General features: G+C 45.5%; 1 protein-coding gene across 1 annotated transcript in view; it reads left to right on the top strand.

Annotated features, from left to right (window-relative positions):
• LOC129696003 (meckelin-like) overlaps window positions 1-18,715 on the top strand; it is a 136,749-nt gene that overhangs the window by 1,969 nt on the left and 116,065 nt on the right. Inside the window, exons 2-3 of the mRNA XM_055633424.1 lie at window positions 16,273-16,364; window positions 18,356-18,548. Coding sequence (XP_055489399.1) covers window positions 16,273-16,364; window positions 18,356-18,548 — 285 coding nt within the window. The remainder of the gene's footprint in view (window positions 1-16,272; window positions 16,365-18,355; window positions 18,549-18,715) is intronic.

Genomic DNA, 18,715 nt, shown 5'->3' with positions numbered 1-18,715 from the left:
CATTTCAGTTTACAATTGTCACACCCTTTTCCTCCCCTTCGGGCTTCTTCCAATCAGAGCACTAAGTAGCAATGTTACAAAATGTTGAGATTTAAAAAATCAAGTCTGCAATTTATCCCATCAGATAAAGCATAACAATAAGTTTAATTTGACACCTAATTCACTTTCATATCTCAAGTAATAAAAAAGTTATGGCCATTTTCATACTCGGAAATTAGCATCTTGTTCCCTATTGATTTTCTATGGACATAACAAAAAAGCTGTGATCGTGGACAGTCAAAAGCCCATAACCTTCTTAAAAATTAAGAGAACTGAATGAAATTTTCAGTTATCATAGATTGAAGCATTCTGAAACAAATATAAAATAATCTTACTTGAATGACCTGAAATTAAAGCATATAATTAGTTAGTCACCCAATTGTAGCTAATTTCAAACTTCAATTACTAGATGTAAACATCTATCCATTTCTTAATAAATGATTAACATTTTTAAATAGCCCAAGTGTCCAAATAATATTCACAAATAATTCACAATAAAACATGATTTTTAAATCTCATTTACATCAATTTATAGGCCAAATGGAAGGAATTTAGTGTTCATTTGCTGTAAATTAAAGTCAATTTAAATCGGCTTTCTAGTGGGTTCCTGTGAACGCGCTGGTTTAGAACGTTCACATTGCGCTGGATTTGTGCCCTCAAGTGCCCAGAAAAATACTGCGGGATATAAAGAGCCCAAAATGAACTACTCGCTATAGAAAACTTTATATACAGGGTTATATACATGCCCCATTTAATGTAAAAATAAGGTACATACCTTTAATTGTTTGCTTTATAAAACCCTGGGGCTGCGAGAGGTTGCGAAGTGAGAGAGTGATTTTTAAACTACTATAAATATTATACAAGGCCATAAAAACTAATAATACCTTTTGCGACGGGGTCTTTCAGCGATTTTCCGTTAATGATTTACTAGGCTGAACATTTTCGATTGGAACAGCCTAGTAAAAATCGCGTTTTAAACCCGCCCCCTCTAACCAGCGCCAAAATCACGCACACGGGGTAGGGCAGATGCTCAGACACGATTCAGGTAGGTTTTGTAACATACCTACACTAAGGTTTACATTCCCACGAGAACGTCTCGGAACGCCTCTCGACGTCAAAGTTACCTCCTACATCATGCATCGCATGTGCATTTAAATGAGGCATCTTGTCATAGTGGGTGTTATCTTCATGTTCATGTTTCTCATTACGCATGCGTGATATAGAGCACACAGAGTGTCCTTTCCCCTTTCCCCTAGTTCCCTTAAAGATTTCTGCCGGACTGGTTATCTGTTAATTCTCAACCTTGAAAGAAGCGACCAGTTCTTCTGTTGTTACTGTCTAGCCCAGCGCATTTCTGATGTCTGTGCTGAAAGCTCACTATTATTCTACCTCAGCTATATATTTTTTGTCATAGTCTAAATCAACTATCCCTATTAACCCTGTCCTCACAGGCAATATTTCTTCCTTCAAGTCCTCGCGCTTCAGACTCAGTCTGAAGAAGGGACCCCACCCAAAACGGCATCTGTCCATGTTCTCCAGATCCCACCACATATTCCCATATCCACCCCTTTCCACAGAGACAGTTCCGTCCGCAATTCCCTGGTGAACTCATCCCAAACCACCCCATCCCCAGGTACTTTCCCCTGCAACCGCAGGAGATGCAGCACCTGTCAGTTTACCTCCTCCCTCAACTGTCCAAGGACCCCAACAGTCTTTTCAGGTGAGGCAGGAGTTCACTTGCACCTCCTTCTACCTCATGTACTGTATCCACTGTTCCAGGTGTCGACTCCTGTATATTGGCGAGACCAAGCGCAGGTCAGGCGATCGTCTCACTGAACACCTCTGCTCAGTCCGCCTAAACCTACCTGTTCTCACGGTTGCTCAGCTCTTTAACTCCACCTCCCATTCCCAATCTGACCTTTCTGTCAAGGGCCTCCCCCAATTGTCAGAGTGAGGCCCTGTGCAAATTGGACGAACAGCACCTCATATTTTGCTTGGGTTTAGTCCCTTGCAAAGGGTGACATTGAAACAGGAGATGTGGAGTCAGTATGGATAGAACTAAGGAATTGTAAGGGTAAAAATACCCTAATGGGACATCTACAGGCTCCCAAACAGTAGCATGGATATAGGGTGTGTTAAATCAAGTTATTAAATTGGCATGTCGTAAAGGTAATGCTACGGTTGTTATGGGAGATTTCAACATGCAGGTAGACTGGGAAAATCAGGTTGGTACTGGACCCCAAGAAAGGGAGTTTGTGGCGTGCCTCCGTGATGGATACTTAGAGCAGCTTGTACTAGAGCCTACCAGGGAGAAAACAATTCTGGATTTAGTGTTGTGTAATAAACCGGATTTGATAAGGGAACTTGAGGTTGATGTTATTCTGCAGTTGTACAGGGCTCTGGTGAGACCACATCTGGAGTATTGTGTACAGTTTTGGTCTCCTAATTTGAGGAAGGACATCCTTGTGATTGAGGCAGTGCAGCGTAGGTTCACGAGATTGATCCCTGGGATGGCGGGACTGTTATATGAGAAAAGATTGAAAAGACTAGGCTTGTATTCACTGGAGTTTAGAAGGATGAGGGGGAATCTTATAGAAACATATAAAATTATAAAAGGACTGGACAAGTTAGATGCAGGAAAAATGTTCCCAATGTTGGACGAGTCCTGAACCAGGGGCCACAGTCATAGAATAAAGGGGAGATCATTTAAGACTGAGGTGAGAAAAAACTTTTTCACCCAGAGAGTAAGGAATTTATGGAATTCCCTGCCACAGAGGGCAGTGGAGGCCAAGTCATTGGATGGATTTAAGAGAGAGTTAGATAGAGCTCTAGGGGCTAGTGGAGTCAAGGAATATGGGGAGAAGGCAGGCACGGGTTATTGATTGGGGACGATCAGCCATGATCACAATGAATGGCGGTGCTGGCTCGAATGGCCTCCTGCACTTATTTTCTAAGTTTCTATGTTAAGGAGCCATTAGGAGGCAGTGACCATAATATGATAAGTTTTAATCTACAATTTGAGAGGGAGAAGTGAGGTGTAACTATTACAGATGAACAAAGGGGACTATGGGGCCATGAGGGAGGAACTGGCCAAAGTTGACTGGAAATATATCTTAGCAGAGATGACAGTGGAACAACAATGGCAGTTATTTCTGGGAATAATACAAAAGGTGCAGGATCAGTTTATTCCAAAGAGGAAGAAAGATTCCAAGTCAGGGACAGTATAAAAATAAAAGAGATAAAGTATAACATAGCTAAGATGAGCTGGAAGCCAGACAATTGGGTAACGTTTAAAGAGCAACAGAAGATAACTAAAAAGGCAATACGGAGAGAAAAGATGAGGTACGAAGGTAAGCTAGCCAAGAATATAAAGGAGGATAGTAAAAGCTTATTTAGGTATGTGAAGAGGAAATGTGACTCCAGCAGCAGTGGTACTGGACGCAAAATCCGCCCTCCGACTCCGGGACATAGTGGGCCATGTCCAACAAGGCCGAGGGGGCTTTGGCCTGGGAGCAATGAAACCTACCTGGCAAAAAGGTACTCCAGCTGAACGTCGGCACCTGGTGGTGGAGGAGATGCACTTCCAGGAAGAAGCAGCCAGGTGTGCCAAAGCCTTATCCCAAGCCAAACAAGGCCGCTGGATGAGGTGGGATGGTGTTGAGAGGAGGAAGATCACATGGAGAGAGCTGTGGAGCATGGAGTCAAATAAGTTGAGCTTCATTATCAGAGCCACATATGACGTCCTTCCCTCTCCCACAAACCTAAATCTTTGGCTGGGAGAGGATCCAGCCTGCCCCCTGTGTGCTGTTCCAGCAAACCTCAAGCACATCCTGGTCGGTTGTAAGACCAGCCTAACCGACTCAACCAGGTGCTGAGGTGTTTGTCAGCTGAACACGAGTGCAAGAGAGTTACCACCAACGCCATGCCTATCAATGCCTAGATAACATTCCCACAAATACCATCCTTCAACCGGGAAGGGGAAAAACGGAGGACTAACACCTTGCCTCTCAACTCATGCCCACTGAATGCAGCCAGGGACTGGGAAATGCGTGTTGACCTAGGCCAGAGGCTTTCGTTCCCACTTGAAATCGCAGCTACCAATCTGCGACCAGACCTCGTTCTCTGGTCCAACTCCTGTCGGCGTGTTTTCATCATTGAGCTGACGGCCCCCTGGGATGAGGCGGTGGACAAGGCTTATGAAAGAAAAAAGCTTTGATATTCAAACCTTGCAGCAGAGGCAGGGGAGAGAGTTTGGAGTGTAAGGGTGTGTCCAATGGAGGTGGGGTGCAGGGGCTTTGTAGCCAGTTCCACCGCAAGGCTCCTGAGGGAAGTAGGAGTCAGAGGGCAGGCACAAATGAGGGCAATAAAATAACTTGCCAATACCGCCGAATGGAGCAGTCATTGGCTGTGGCTGAAGAGAAAAGATGCTGTCTGGGCTGCCACATGACCATAACCATAAGACACACACCCAGGTCTGATCACCCTGCGGTGGGCCTGCCTCGATTGAGGGTGTCTTGTGATAAAAGGCCGAAACACCCAGTGATGTTGAGGTACACAACTAAAGATGTGTCTGATTGGTAGCAAAATCACCTAGTGGTCATCCCCAAGAATGTCAATTGTAGTGAAAATCTTAGGGATTGTAACATCCAGTCCTACTAATCAATCTGATGTACTAGCCAGAGGATCTGGGGTGACGGAACTGAAGGAAATCCACATTAGGCAGGAAATGGTGTTGAGTAGGCTGATGGGACTGAACGCAGATAAATCCCCAGGGCCTGAGAGTCTGCATCCCAGTGTACTTAAGGAAGTGGCTCTAGAAATCTTGGACGCATTGGTGATCATTTTCCAATGTTCTACAGATTCAGGATCAGTTACTGTGGATTGGAGGGTAGCTAATGTTATCCCATTTTTTAAGAAAGGCGGGAGAGAGAAAACGGAATTATAGACCAGTTAGCCTGACATCGGTGGTGAGGAAGATACTGGAGTCAATCATAAAATATGAAATAGCGGCACATTTGGATAGCAGTAACAGGATCGGTCCGAGTCAGCATGGATTTATGAAGGGGAAATCATGCTTGACTAATCTTTTGGAATTTTTTGAGGATGTAACTGGGAAAAGACAAGGGAGAGCCAGTGGATGTAATGTACCTGGACTTCCAGAAAGCATTTGATAAGGTCCCACATAGGAGATTACTGAGCAAAATGAGGGCACATGGATATAAAATTGGTTGGCAGACAGGAAACAAAGAGTAGGGATTAACGAGTCCCTTTCAGAATGGCAGGCAGTGACTAGTGGGGTACCGCAAGGCTCGGTGCTGGGACCGCAGCTATTTACAATAGACATTAATGATTTTGATGAAGGGATTACAAGTAACATTAGCAAATTTGCAGATGACACAAAGCTGGACAGCAGTGTGAACTGTGAGGAGAATGCTATGAGAATGCAGGGTGACTTGGACAGGTTGGGTCAAGAGTGTTTTATACTCATGTCCCAGATAGAACAATGAAATTCTTACTTGCTGCAGTACAACAGAATGTAATCATAATAAATAATATAACAAAAACTCAGAAAAAAAGAACAACAATAACAATGCAATAATAATAATAATAATGATAATAGTCTGTTGTACTTCAGAGCTTATGAGGTTGTAGTGTTTAATAGTAAGATTAAACGAGAACTTACCAGTTTGAAGTTTGATCTTTATTTTATGAGGAGTTACGATGAGGGACTACGTGAAGAAGACCCCGTTTGTGCGCATGCGCGTCAATCTTCAAAGCAGCGGTGTAAAATCACAGATAATAATTTCCGAAGCATAATAGTAAGATACGTGAGACAAACATAACTTCCAGCTGATCTTCATGAGGGTGGGAGCGGAGGGCACGTAGTCCCTCATCGTAACTCCTCATAAAATAAAGATCAAACTTCAAACTGGTAAGCTCGTTTAATCTTACTATTTTACTTCGGAGTCACGTGAGTGACTACGTGAAGATTTCAAAGCACTGTGATTTTCATGCCGTGAGAAACGAGTCTACACAACCACAACTGCTTCTATGACAATGAGGGAAAACCTTCATAATGCATACAGTCATGACATTGATTTAAAACATGCTGATGCTATTAATGAAGTAATAATCATGGTAACACCTCCCAGGTGGTACTATAAATAAAGTATGTAAATAGAGTTGCCAAATACCTTTGGTCTGCCATTGCGTTATTATAAATGTTTGGAAAACAAACCCATTCGTTTTTTACCATGCTACAGCCGTTAGGATGTTATCCAACGGAACGTAAACAACCCTTGCTGCTGATGTTGCAGCAGCCCTGGTGCAGTGAGATCTGAAAACAGTATTTACTCCTGCATAGATGAACCGTTTTATCCTTGGACATCGTTTGACCGGATATGGTTTTTCTTCTTTTTATTTTTAATAACAAGCATATCAAGTTTCAGAGCCTTATTCTTGGTGACCTTAACATGTAGTTGTATCTGTGTGCCCTCACATAGCCAAAGGTCCCTGGGTATGCCTTGAACTATATTCAGACCTGACACCCCTTCTGCTGTGCTTAAGTAATTATAAACATAAAATATTATATTTTCTTTACAGATGTAATCATCCTGTCCCTTCGCAATATGTAGCGACGGCACCTGTTGCGCTCCCTGCACCAGTAGGATAACTACCTTATGAGAGCCGGCCAGACTTAAGAATGTAACTGGAGCCCTCTATGAAAACATTGTTAACACAATGTCAGTATCCCTTACTGTCTTGTAGTTGTCCTGGGAACTTTTGTTAAAGATATCTTTACAAACTTGATATCCGAGTTGAACGAACAGAGTGAGTCTCATTTGCTGCAGTAAATATGATGGGAAAACACATTGACACAATTAATGGCCTTATAACTTAAATTATTGTCCAAAGACCAATTAACAATGAACTCCAAGACGTCCATAGTCTGTACCATTTTAAATGGAACATTAGTATTAAACACCACTTCCAATTTCCTGCAAAGAAATGTACTGTTTTTTTTGGTGCTTTATCAGCACTCTGGAGTGAACCCATACTTGGGTAAGTGTGCCAACTCCAGCTGTAGGGCAGTTTAATTCAGATACTGCAGAGCATAAATTTATTTTAACATGTAAAGGCTGATTTCCCTAGCCATAGCCTCTTATAAAGCTGTCTTATTATCCCGACAAATCGGGAATTTAAGCTGCATAGACCAATCAGACAGTAGGAAAATCTAAAGCGGGATCTTGATGACTTTACTTGAAGACCCGACTGGCCAGGCAAAATGGAGGAAAATAAAATTCATCCTCCTTGTAGCGAGAATGTATCTTTCGCCACTCTTATGCAACACATTTTTTTTTTTTTTCCAACCTGTAAATAAGCATGACAGCAACATATCAGTATACGGTGTTCCATTGAACCCAAATCATCAATACTATGTGGTCCAATACCCATTCTGTGTTGTCATGATCTGTACTTTATAATACACCTGTGGCAAATGAAATTAGTTAAACCACTACAGGTTATTTTATTTTTACTTGATTGCACCCATGTGACCAACATATGCCACCATCATAGTGTATCAACCTGAAATTGAACAAGCAAAAATAAGCATATTTGCTCAATCACTCTTTTACCCATCGAATGCATGTAGGATCTATAAATAGTTATACCAATAACTCAAGAATTGATAATCATGCAAATCTCCTCCACATCCAAACTGGAGCTGACCTTTGCAATATTCTACGTTAGGCCATATTACTGTAATATTTTCTGACCAACTGCTAGCACAATGCTGCATACTGTTTGTACATCATAGTGGCTTTGGTAGCTTCAGCTAGTACAATACAATACAATGTAATATAATACAGTTTTATTCCTCACGTTGCACATAAGTGCAAGTGAAATTAATTTATCAGCAGCAGCAGTAGTAATAGTGTCAGTATATTAACAATGACTTACATGGCACTTTAGAATTTGCCATTTAGCATGGTGTCAATTCTCCCACTTGCACAGCTGAATCACAGTTATATATTGCCAATTATTCTTAATGACTAACGGCTGATACTAACCACAGGGCTATTACAGATTTCTATAACTGTAATATGTTTCCCAGAGCTGCGTCATAAGCCAATCAATAGCTAAACATAGAAACATAGAAATTAGGTGCAGGAGTAGGCAATTCGGCCCTTCGAGCCTGCACCGCCATTCAATATGATCATGGCTGATCATCCAACTCAGTATCCTGTACCTGCCTTCTCTCCATACCCCCTGATCCCTTTAGCCACACGGGCCACATCTAACCCTCTTAAATATAGCCAATGAACTGGTCTCAACTACCTTCTGTGGCAGAGAATTCCACAGATTCACCACTCTGTGTGAAAAATGTTTTTCTCATCTCGGTCCGACAAGATTTCCCCCTTATCCTTAAACTGTGACCCCTTGTTCTGGACTTCCCCCTACATTGGGAACAATCTTCCTGCATCTAGCCTGTCCAACCCCTTAAGAATTTTGTAAGTTTCTATAAGATCCCCCCTCAATCTTCTAAATTCTAGCGAGTACAAGCCAAGTCTATCCAGTCTTTCTTCATATGAAAGTCCTGACATCATATGAAAGTCCTGAGCTAAAGCTAAATCCCAATGACCAACAAGTCTATTTGGTAACAACTGAATTCAACTGTATAGAAGAGCCCAACCTCTTAAAAGTTTGAGACTCCAAATGATCCCTGTAAATGGGAACACCTTATAAATCAGTTGTTATATAGCCATTATTCATAATGACCAGGCCACTCTTACATCATTTTTTGCCTGTCTTAAATGACAACTGTGGCCCAATTTTTGACACTGTCTCTGGCCCCGACCTGCGTTGCAAACAACTCTGGCCATTTTACCAGGCCTGTTTTGAAGGCAATCCTGGCCATAATAATGAGCCTGCCTTAAACACAATTCTGGCCCAAATCCAACCTGCTTTACATGGTTAGATGCCTGTAAGGAGATGATTACATTTTAATCATTTGTGAATTGCGCAATCAGGTGTAAATCTTACCAACTTGTAAGTGTTTTTTGGTTGCAGAATATATGGAGCCTCTGGCTGCATTAATGCTGCCACCAGTTTCAGTGAACCGCTTACTGCTGATGCAAATGAGGCTTTGCCTATTGTTGACCTTGACTGCTTTGTCCTCCAGGTTCTCCCTGTTGAATGGGTTTTACCTGAATAGTAGATTCAGCGGCTGTTTTTAATGCCTGAGCGGTGTTCACTGCATGTGTTGGGATGGCAACCTTTCTGCCAGGCATGGTCTTTAGACACATGCCCTGTCCCTTGGTTATGCTCCATAGCTCAACCTCGGCATCAGATTTATACTGACCCGGCATGCTCCCTGCTCTATAAAAGAGAAACATTAAGTAGCCCTATTACATGGCACTACTGGCACGAGCTTTTCCATAAACCCTTGCTCCTTCCCCTGGAGGGAAATATAAAGCAGCCCTGTTATAAGGTGCTGCTGGTGCTGGCTCTAACATAAGCCTATACCACCATAGAATAGGCATGCATTTGAAGCAGCCCTGTTATAAGGTGCTGCTGGCGCTGACTCTCATAGGCTAAACGCTGTTATTAGTCTAGGCATCAATATGAAGCAGCCTTGTCAAAAAAGGTGCTGCTGGCGCTGGCTCTTTCATAGGCCTTCGCTGCCAAAGACTAGGCATATACTTTAAGCAGCCCTGATACAAGGCGCTGTTGGCGCTGGCTCTCCTATAGGCCAACGCTGCCTTTAGCCTAGTCATCAACAATGAAACAGCCCTGTCCAAAGGTGCTGCTGGCGCTGGCTTCTACATAGGCCTACTAGGCATTGCCATAGACTAGGCATCAAACAGCCCTATCTCAAGGTGCTGCTGGTGTGGGCACTCCTATAGGCCGGCGCTGTCATAGACTAGGCATCAAACAGCCCTATCTCAAGGTGCTGCTGGCGTGAGCTCTCCCATAGGCCCACGCTGCCATAGACTAAGCATCAAGCAGTATTGTTCCAAGGTGCTGCTGGTGCGGGCTCGGCCATAGGTCCACGCTGCCATATACTAGGCGTTAAGCAGCTCTGTTCCAAGGCACTGCTGGCGTGGGCTCTCCCATAGGCCCATGCTGCCATATACTAGGCATCAAGCAGATCTGTTCCAAGGCACTGCTGGCGTGGGCTCTCACATAGGCCCACGCTGCCATAGACTAGGCATTCAAATAAGCGCCCCTGTTCCAAGGTGCTGCTGGTGCAGGCTTCTCCATAGCCATGCTTACACACTTCCTAGTGTGTCTAGATGGAGCATCTTCTCCATTATTATTCCCATCCTAACCAACCTCAAAACAATGATTTTTATAACTTACTTGGAGGGGAACCCTCCCAGCACTAATGCTGACCTTTGAGGTTAGTTTTGATCCCATATCCTGGGGACCACTGTAGTCTGGAAACCGTATTGCTACTGGATTTCCCTACCTTGGGAACACCAGCCATTGTATATTTTACCAGAGGGGAACCCTGCCGGTACTGGGGTTGACCGTCTAATCGGTTTTACCCCGCCATATCGGGGAACGTCACATCTATATCTATTACCGGAGGGAACCCACACGGCAATAGGGCTAACCGTTCTTTAAACGGAGCCTCCAGAGGAACCCACTCCAATGAGAATAATTTTTTAATTTAAAAGTACCTGTAATTCAGATTCAGATTCAGATTCAGATTCAGATTCAGATTCAATTTTAATTGTCATTGTCAGTGTACAGTGCAGAGACAACGAAATGCATTTAGCATCTCCCTTGAAGAGCGACATAGCAAAAACGATTTGAATAAAAAAATAAATAATAAGTGTCCGGGGGGGGGGGGGGGGGGGTGATTGGCAGTCACCGAGGTACGTTGTTTAGTAGAGTGACAGCCGCCGGAAAGAAGCTGTTCCTCGACCTGCTGGTTCAGCAACGGAGAGACCTGTAGCGCCTCCCGGATGGTAGGAGGGTAAACAGTCCATGGTTGGGGTGAGAGCAGTCCTTGGCGATGCTGAGCGCCCTCCGCAGACAGCGCTTGCTTTGGACAGACTCAATGGAGGGGAGCGTGGAACCGGTGATGCGTTGGGCAATTTTCACCACCCTCTGCAGTGCCTTCCGGTCGGAGACAGAGCAGTTGCCATACCATACTGTGATGCAGTTGGTAAGGATGCTCTCGATGGTGCAGCGGTAGAAGTTCACCAGGATCTGAGGGGACAGATGGACCTTCTTCAGTCTCCTCAGGAAGAAGAGACGCTGATGAGCCTTCTTGATCAGAGTAGAGGTATTGTGGGTCCAAGAGAGGTCATCGGAGATGTTGACTCCCAGGAACCTGAAGCTAGAAACACGTTCCACCTCCGTCCCGTTAATGTGGATGGGGGTGTGCGTGCCACCTCTGGACTTCCTGAAGTCTACAATGAGCTCCTTGGTCTTCTTGGAGTTAAGGGCCGGGTTGTTGTCAGCGCACCATGCTGCTAAGTGCTGGACCTCCTCCCTGTAGGCCAGCTCATCGTTGTTGCTGATGAGGCCAATCACCGTTGTATCATCTGCATACTTGATGATGGTGTTAGTACCATGTACAGGTGTGCAGTCATAGGTGAAGAGGGAGTAGAGGAGGGGGCTCAGCACACAGCCCTGAGGAACGCCGGTGTTCAGGGTGAGGGTTGAAGAGGTGTGCTTGTCTAACCTCACAGACTGGGGTCTGTTGGTTAGAAAGTCCAGTATCCAGTTGCAGAGGGAGGGGTCGATGCCCAGGTTACCGAGTTTGGTGATCAGTTTTGATGGAATAATGGTGTTGAATGCTGAGCTGTAATCGATGAACAGCATTCTTACATAAGTGTCTCTGTTGTCAAGGTGGGAGAGGGCGGAGTGAAGTGCCGTTGAGATGGCATCCTCCGTACTCCTGTTCTTGCGGTAGGCAAACTGATAGGGATCCAGTGTGGGGGGTAGGCAGCTTTTGAGGTGTGCCAGGACCAGCCTCTCGAAGCACTTGGTGATGATGGGGTGATAATTACCCGGGTCTCTGGCACTACAAATCAGCAAATCTAACGTTGCTTCAGAATGACTGCAACTGGGATATTGCCCAGCGTTTTTTAAACATTTAAAAATCGCAGACCCGACTTACCAGCTATACTGGTTCCCTCGTCGGCCTCGCTAAGCACCGGCAGGAAACCTCTGTAAACGAGGTTCCTGCACGAAATCTAAGAAAGGTAAGAAATAGAAACCTTACCTTCTTAGTTTAACTTACCGGTGGCAAGCAGCGACATGCTTGCCAGTCCGGTGCTTCCGCCATGCGAACGACGATATGACACGCATGCGCACGGACGGGGTCTTCTTCACGTAGTCACTCACGTGACTCCGAAGTAAAATAGCCTGATGGCTGTAGGGAAGAAGCAGTTCCTGATCCTGGACGTTACAGTTCTCAGGTTCCTGTACCTTCCCGATGGCAGTGCCGAAATGAGTGTGTGGCCAGGATGGTGTGGGTCTTTGATGATGTTGGCTGCCTTTTAGAGGCAGTGACTACGATAAATACCTTTAATGGTGGGAAGGTCAGAGCCAGTGATAGCCTGGGCAGTGTTTACAACTTTGCGATCTTTTCCACTCCTGGACATTCAAGTTGCCGAATCAGGCCACGATGCAACCAGTCAGTATGCTCTCTACTGTGCACCTGTAGAAGTTCAAGAAAATCCTCTTTGACATACCGAATCTCCATAACCTTCTCAGGAAGTAGAGGTGCTGATGTGCTTGCTTTATGATTGCATCAGTGTGCTGGGTCCAGGAAAGATCGTCGGAAATATGCACGCCCAGGAATTTGAAGTTTTTTGACTCTCTCCACCATCGTCCCATTGATGTAAACAAGATTATGGGTCCTCAACCTTCCTCTTCCAAAGTCCACAATCAGTTCTTTGGTTTTGCTGATATTGAGTGCCAGGTTGTTTTGGTTAGTCAGTCGATCTCGCTTCTATACTCTGACTCATCACCATCTGTAAGTCGTCCCACAACGGTGGTGTCGTCACCGAACTTGAAAATGGAGTTCGGACTATGTCCGGCTACACAGTCATGAGTATAGAGTGAGTAGAGCAGGGGGCAGATGCATGGCAGATGCAGTTTAATGTGGATAAATGTGAGGTTATCTACTTTGGTAGCAAAAACAGGAAGGAAGATTATTATCTAAATGGTGTCAATTTTGGGAAAAGGGGAAGTACAATGGGATCTGGGGGTCCTTGTTCATTAGTTAATGGCATTAAGCATGCAGGTACAGCAGGCAGTGAAAAAAGCAAATGGCATGTTGGCCTTCATAACAAGAGGAGTTGAGTATAGGAGCAAAGAGGTCCTTCTGCAGTTGTACAGGGCCCTAGTGAGACCACACCTGGAATACTGTGTGCAGTTTTGGTCTCCAAATTTGAGGAAGGACATTTTTGCTAGTGAGGGAGTGCAGTGTAGGTTCACCAGGTTAATTCCGGGCATGTCATATGCTGAGAGAATGAAGCGGCTGGGCTTGTATACTCTGGAATTTAGAAGGATGAGCGGATATCTTATTGAAACATATGATTATTATGGATTTGGACACGCTAGAGGCAGGAAACATGTTCCCGATGTTGGGGGAGTCCAGAATAAGAATAACAGTTTAAGAATAAGGGGCAAGGCATTTAGAACGGAGATGATGAAACACTTTTTCACACATAGAGTTGTGAGTCTGTGGAATTCTGTTTCTCAGAGGGCAGTGGAGACCAGTTCTCTGGATACTTTCAAGAGAGAGCTAGATAGGGCACTTGAAGATAGCGGAGTCAGGGGATATGGGGAGAAGGCAGGAACGGGGTACTGTTTGTGGATGATCAGCCATGATCATATTGAATGGAGGTGCTGGCTTGAAGGGCCGAATGGCCTACTCCTGCACCTATTGTCTATTGTAGCTTACACCCTAGCGGTATGAACATTGACTTCTCTAACTTCAAGTCGCGCTTGCTTTCCCTCTCTCTCCATCCCCTCCCCCTTCCTAAATATCCCACCATTCGTACTGTCTCCAACTACATTTTACCTCTGTGTCGCCCACTCCCCTGACATCAATCTGAAGAAGGGTCTCGACCCGAAATGTCACCCATTCCTTGTCTCCTGCGATGCTGCCTGTCCTGACATTTTGTGTCTATCTTCGATTTAAATTAGCATCTACAGTTCTTTCCTACTACTTACAACCCTGGTACATGAAGAATGATCCCGAGCCAAAACATCGCCCATCCATGTTCTCCAGAGATGGTGCCTGACCTGCTGAGTTACTCCAGCAAGGTGTGTCTTTTTTCTTGTTTTTTTTTTTTAAATCAGGGTGATGCTAAACCTAGAACCAGTGAAGATACCAAGAAAAGGGCTGAAAAGGTCAATAGGTAAATTATGATTTGTTCACTTTGAAGGTCACTGACAAGGCTAGAAATTATATGCGATAGAAAGAGTGCAGTGAAGGTTCAGCAGGTTGATTTCTGAGATGGTGGGGTTGTCCTATGAGGAGAGATTAGACCCGCACTTTCACAAGGGTAGAAAAATGAGAGGTTACGCATTGAAACATACATAATTCTTACAGCCTTGATTGGGAAAACCTAGGGGTAATAGTCTTAAGATATAGAGTCACACATTCAGGATAGAGTTGAGAAGACCATAGCTCCATGATGTTGAAGCAGCAGATCCAACACTCCGCAAACCATAGCTCCATGATGTTGAAGCAGCAGGTCCAACACTCCAGAGCTTCAAACGGCGATCCAGGTAAAGGGGCTATCCCACGAGCATGCAACTCCATGCGGCAAGCGCGACCTAATGTGGTCGTTTGAGCCGTACGGCCCCGCGGGGCCGGTCCCACTTAGATCGCCGGAGCCCTATGGAGTTGTGCGGAGCTGGTCCCAACATCGCGCGGGGCTCCGAAAAACTGACCGTGTTCAAAAATTCCGCACGGCAACAGCCTGCCGGACTGCAGCTGCCACGACGCCGTACACACCGCCTCGACGGGCGTGCGCAGCGTCTCGACGCCGTACACACACGTCTTGACGCCGTAAGTCACGCGCAAACATCCCGTGGACTTCGCTCGAATTTCACGTCACTCACTCGATCTCCGCACGCCCCCACCCCCCACACACTCATTTTGCCGCCTCCTGTTGGCCAGCAACCATAACGGCTGTTGATGCCCGCCTCTACTCCAACAACGCCAACATTTTTTTTGAGGACGCTGATGTCATTTGGTTGACGCGTGGTCCACTGCCCGAACACTTGCTCCTCTCCCCCTCCTCCTAATCTACACACCCATTCTCCTCTCCCCCCCACCCTCCCACTCAGGGCCTGAATCCTGCAGGCTGGAGCCTCCCCCACCCCTCCTGCTGCCAGTCGCGTCGTCGCAAAGCCTTTGAAAAAAACATGGTGTCATAAGAGAGCGAGTGATTATTGCGTTTCAAAAAAACCAGCCCTCACCAGCCAAAAACCAACCCTGACGATGCGCCCCCACCCCTCAAATTCTCCCCACCCCTCTCCCCCCATCCGCTCCCTCTCCGCCCCTCACGCTCCTCTCCCCCCTTACTCTCCCCCCTTCCTCTCCCCCCTTCCTCTCCCCCCACCCTTCCTCTCCCCCCTCTGTCCTCCCATCTCTCTCCCCCTCCCCATCTCTCTCATCCCTTCCATCCCCCCTCCCCCCCCTCTCTCCATCTGTCTCTTGCCCTTCTGTCTCTGCCCCCTTCTCTCTGTCTCTCCCCATTCTCTGCCTCTGCACTCCCTACTCTCCCCCCCCCCCCTCTCTCGATACGCCTGCGAGTTGGGGGCTATGCGTCAGTGGATAGGGCGGCTATGGGGTAAAAGGAGCAAATTAATAATATTAATATAATATCAAGGGGGGTAGTTAGCATGTGTGCGGGGAAGTGGGGGGTAGTTAGTGTGTGTGACGCCGCATGCCCCCCCCCCCCTCCCCGCCACCCCCCTTTGGGGGAACCGACCCAACGGGTCTGCACTTGGTCTAGTATACCTCTAAAACCTTCAATAGTTCAAGACATCAAGATCAAGATAATAAAATTAAAATATCAAGAGAATATAACTTTAAAACAGACACTGGATTGTATTTTGCACTGTACTTCAATTATTCCCTTGCCTATGGAATTATTGAAGCACACCTGATATAAACTGGATCCAATGTTTGATTTGTACATGGCACTTTGGTTTTGCTCAAAAATAATTTATTATCTTTTTGTTTAGGTATGTCATGTCTATGCCTACCTGGTTACCAATTAATCCCAAACAAAGGCAAATATTCCATCAGTTGTAAAAAATGTCCTAAATTACATCCAGTAAGTAAATTGTTTTGGAATTTTACCTGAACTGCAATCTATTGTACTAGTTTTTGGTATGCTGTCATGCTTGCAATTGTATTACGTAATTTGACTCTGAAATTAACTTTTGGCCACATCTGCTCCACTACTAAGATCAGCCATTTCTACCTCCATCGAATCGTCAATCGTTCTGGTCCCTCATCTCGTCTGCTGTTGACACACTCATCAGTGTCTCTGCTTTTATAATGCTTGATAATGCTACTCAGTCCCTCCATCAACAGAAAATGATCCAACCCTCTTCTAATGAGCCAACCCACTTCTGTTTGTGACTATACTCGCAACAATTCCTGATCATTCACTAAACTGAATTGGCATCCCAGTAAGCAACACTTCTATTTTTCGAATCGTATCCTTGTTTGCAAATCACTTTGCGACTGCTTTGCTCCTTATCTTCATAACCTCCTGGAACCCTCAAGGATATCTGCCTTCTTTTAATCCTGGCCTAATAATACTCCCTGATAATTGATCACTGTACATTGGTGAATATTTTTTAACTCATCAAAGCTTGGAATTCACTAATGAAATGTTCTTACCTCCTTGCCTTTCTAACTTACTTTTGATTTTGAAACCAGCATCTTTTGGCTGTCTGTCTTCAATGGTTCTTTATTGTCGTGTATACACTGCACAGTGAAATTATTTTTGCACATCTTACCCATGCACAAGTTGCCATATTTTTGTGCCATTTACACAAAGAAAAAAGTCCAAAGTCCAAACTACAGAATGAGACATCGATAAAATAAGTGAGCAAACTAGATTTTTATTTCATGATTTTAAGTTTTATTCATTATTAAGTATTTCAATGGAAAGTTTAAACACAAAATATAAACAATAAAAAAAGAAACAATAAATATAAAAACGGTTACTGTGTTTTTAATTCACACATTTCACACGTGACCAAATGGACACTACTCGTGTGCGGCAAATACTTGGGGTATCAGAAAACCATCTAATTGGGTGATAAATGATAAAAATCATAAGCATAATCAGAATTTGGCTTATATAGTTATTTAATTGCAAAATTAATGTTATAATTCTGGCATCAATTAGCCTAAGGATTTGATGAAATCTGCTCGAAAAATGCCACAGAAAAGGCAAGAAAAGCCCCGGACTAGTCCATTCTCGTGACGAGGGGTGCAATAGTGGAATGGCCCGACCCATGGGAGCTGCCACAGGACCTCCCCCCCCCCCCCCCTCCCAGAACAGGAGGCACGAAAACGCAAGTGTACGTAAGTTGGCCGACAGAAGGGCTGGCGAAGGTGGAGGGAGCTGCGAAGAGGGTCGATCTCGCGGCCGAGGATGGGCAACCAGCACCGGCTGGTCAATGTACAAATGTGCCGGCTTTAACCGGTCAATCGACACGGCCTCTGGCCGGCCCCCCATGTCCCTCACAAAGGTTGTCCATGCTACACACCTTCATATGACTTCTGGAGCACGGGCCTTCATATGACCTCTGGAGCGGCGTGGGGCAGGAAAACATTGTTGCAGTCCCGGAGGGTTCATGGCACGTGCGGGCCCCCGCTTGTTTTGAGCACCATGTGGAGTGGGGATGCCCATGGGCTGTTCGAGGGGCAGACGATTCCCAAGGACTCCATCGTGCGGAACTCCTGCCGTGCCAGACCTAGGATCAGACGGCATTCGGCGTGCTCGTGCGTGGAATGGTGGGCCGGTAGTTGGTATGAAATGCACCACCCAATGCTTAGGGGTCGATGACCGGAACTGTGGGCTCAGGGTGTCCGGGAAAGCGGCCAAGACCCGAGCAAAACGAATCCACGGCCGACAGGGGGCGTGCAATCGGCTTACTCAGACGCAGCGCGATTGACTCCATCGTGGTCGCTTGGACCAAGCACCGCCGCCGGACGTCCATTAGGAGGGAGTGAGCCTGGAGGAAGTCGGCACTGAGCAATGGCTGGGGGACATCAGCGATGGTAAACTTCCATGTAAAATGACAGGAGCCAAAATCGATCGGGACCGTGCGAACCCCATACGTACGGATGGGGCTGCAATACGCCACGGTGAGGACGGGCCTCCGCCTACCGGGACGAATGTCCGCCAGTGAAGGGGGTATCCACGAGGAAGCGACTCCCGGAGAGCCGATCCCAGGTGAAGAGGTGGTGAATCTGGCCGGCTGCCGCGGGAACTATTGTAAATCTTTATTGTCATTTCCTGAGTATTCGCATACTCAGAGGAAACAAAAAAAACGTTTCTCAACCAGTGTCCGTTCAGTTTTCGTTACAAAATAAATAGCAATTAAAATTAAAATACAGTCATGAACAATTTAACCCTCTAATCACATTCAATAACATTCAACA

This window comes from Leucoraja erinacea, chromosome 4 (genome assembly GCF_028641065.1).
Source record: "Leucoraja erinacea ecotype New England chromosome 4, Leri_hhj_1, whole genome shotgun sequence".
NCBI classification, from domain to species: domain Eukaryota; kingdom Metazoa; phylum Chordata; class Chondrichthyes; order Rajiformes; family Rajidae; genus Leucoraja; species Leucoraja erinaceus.
This window is presented reverse-complemented; position numbering and strand designations above follow the sequence as displayed.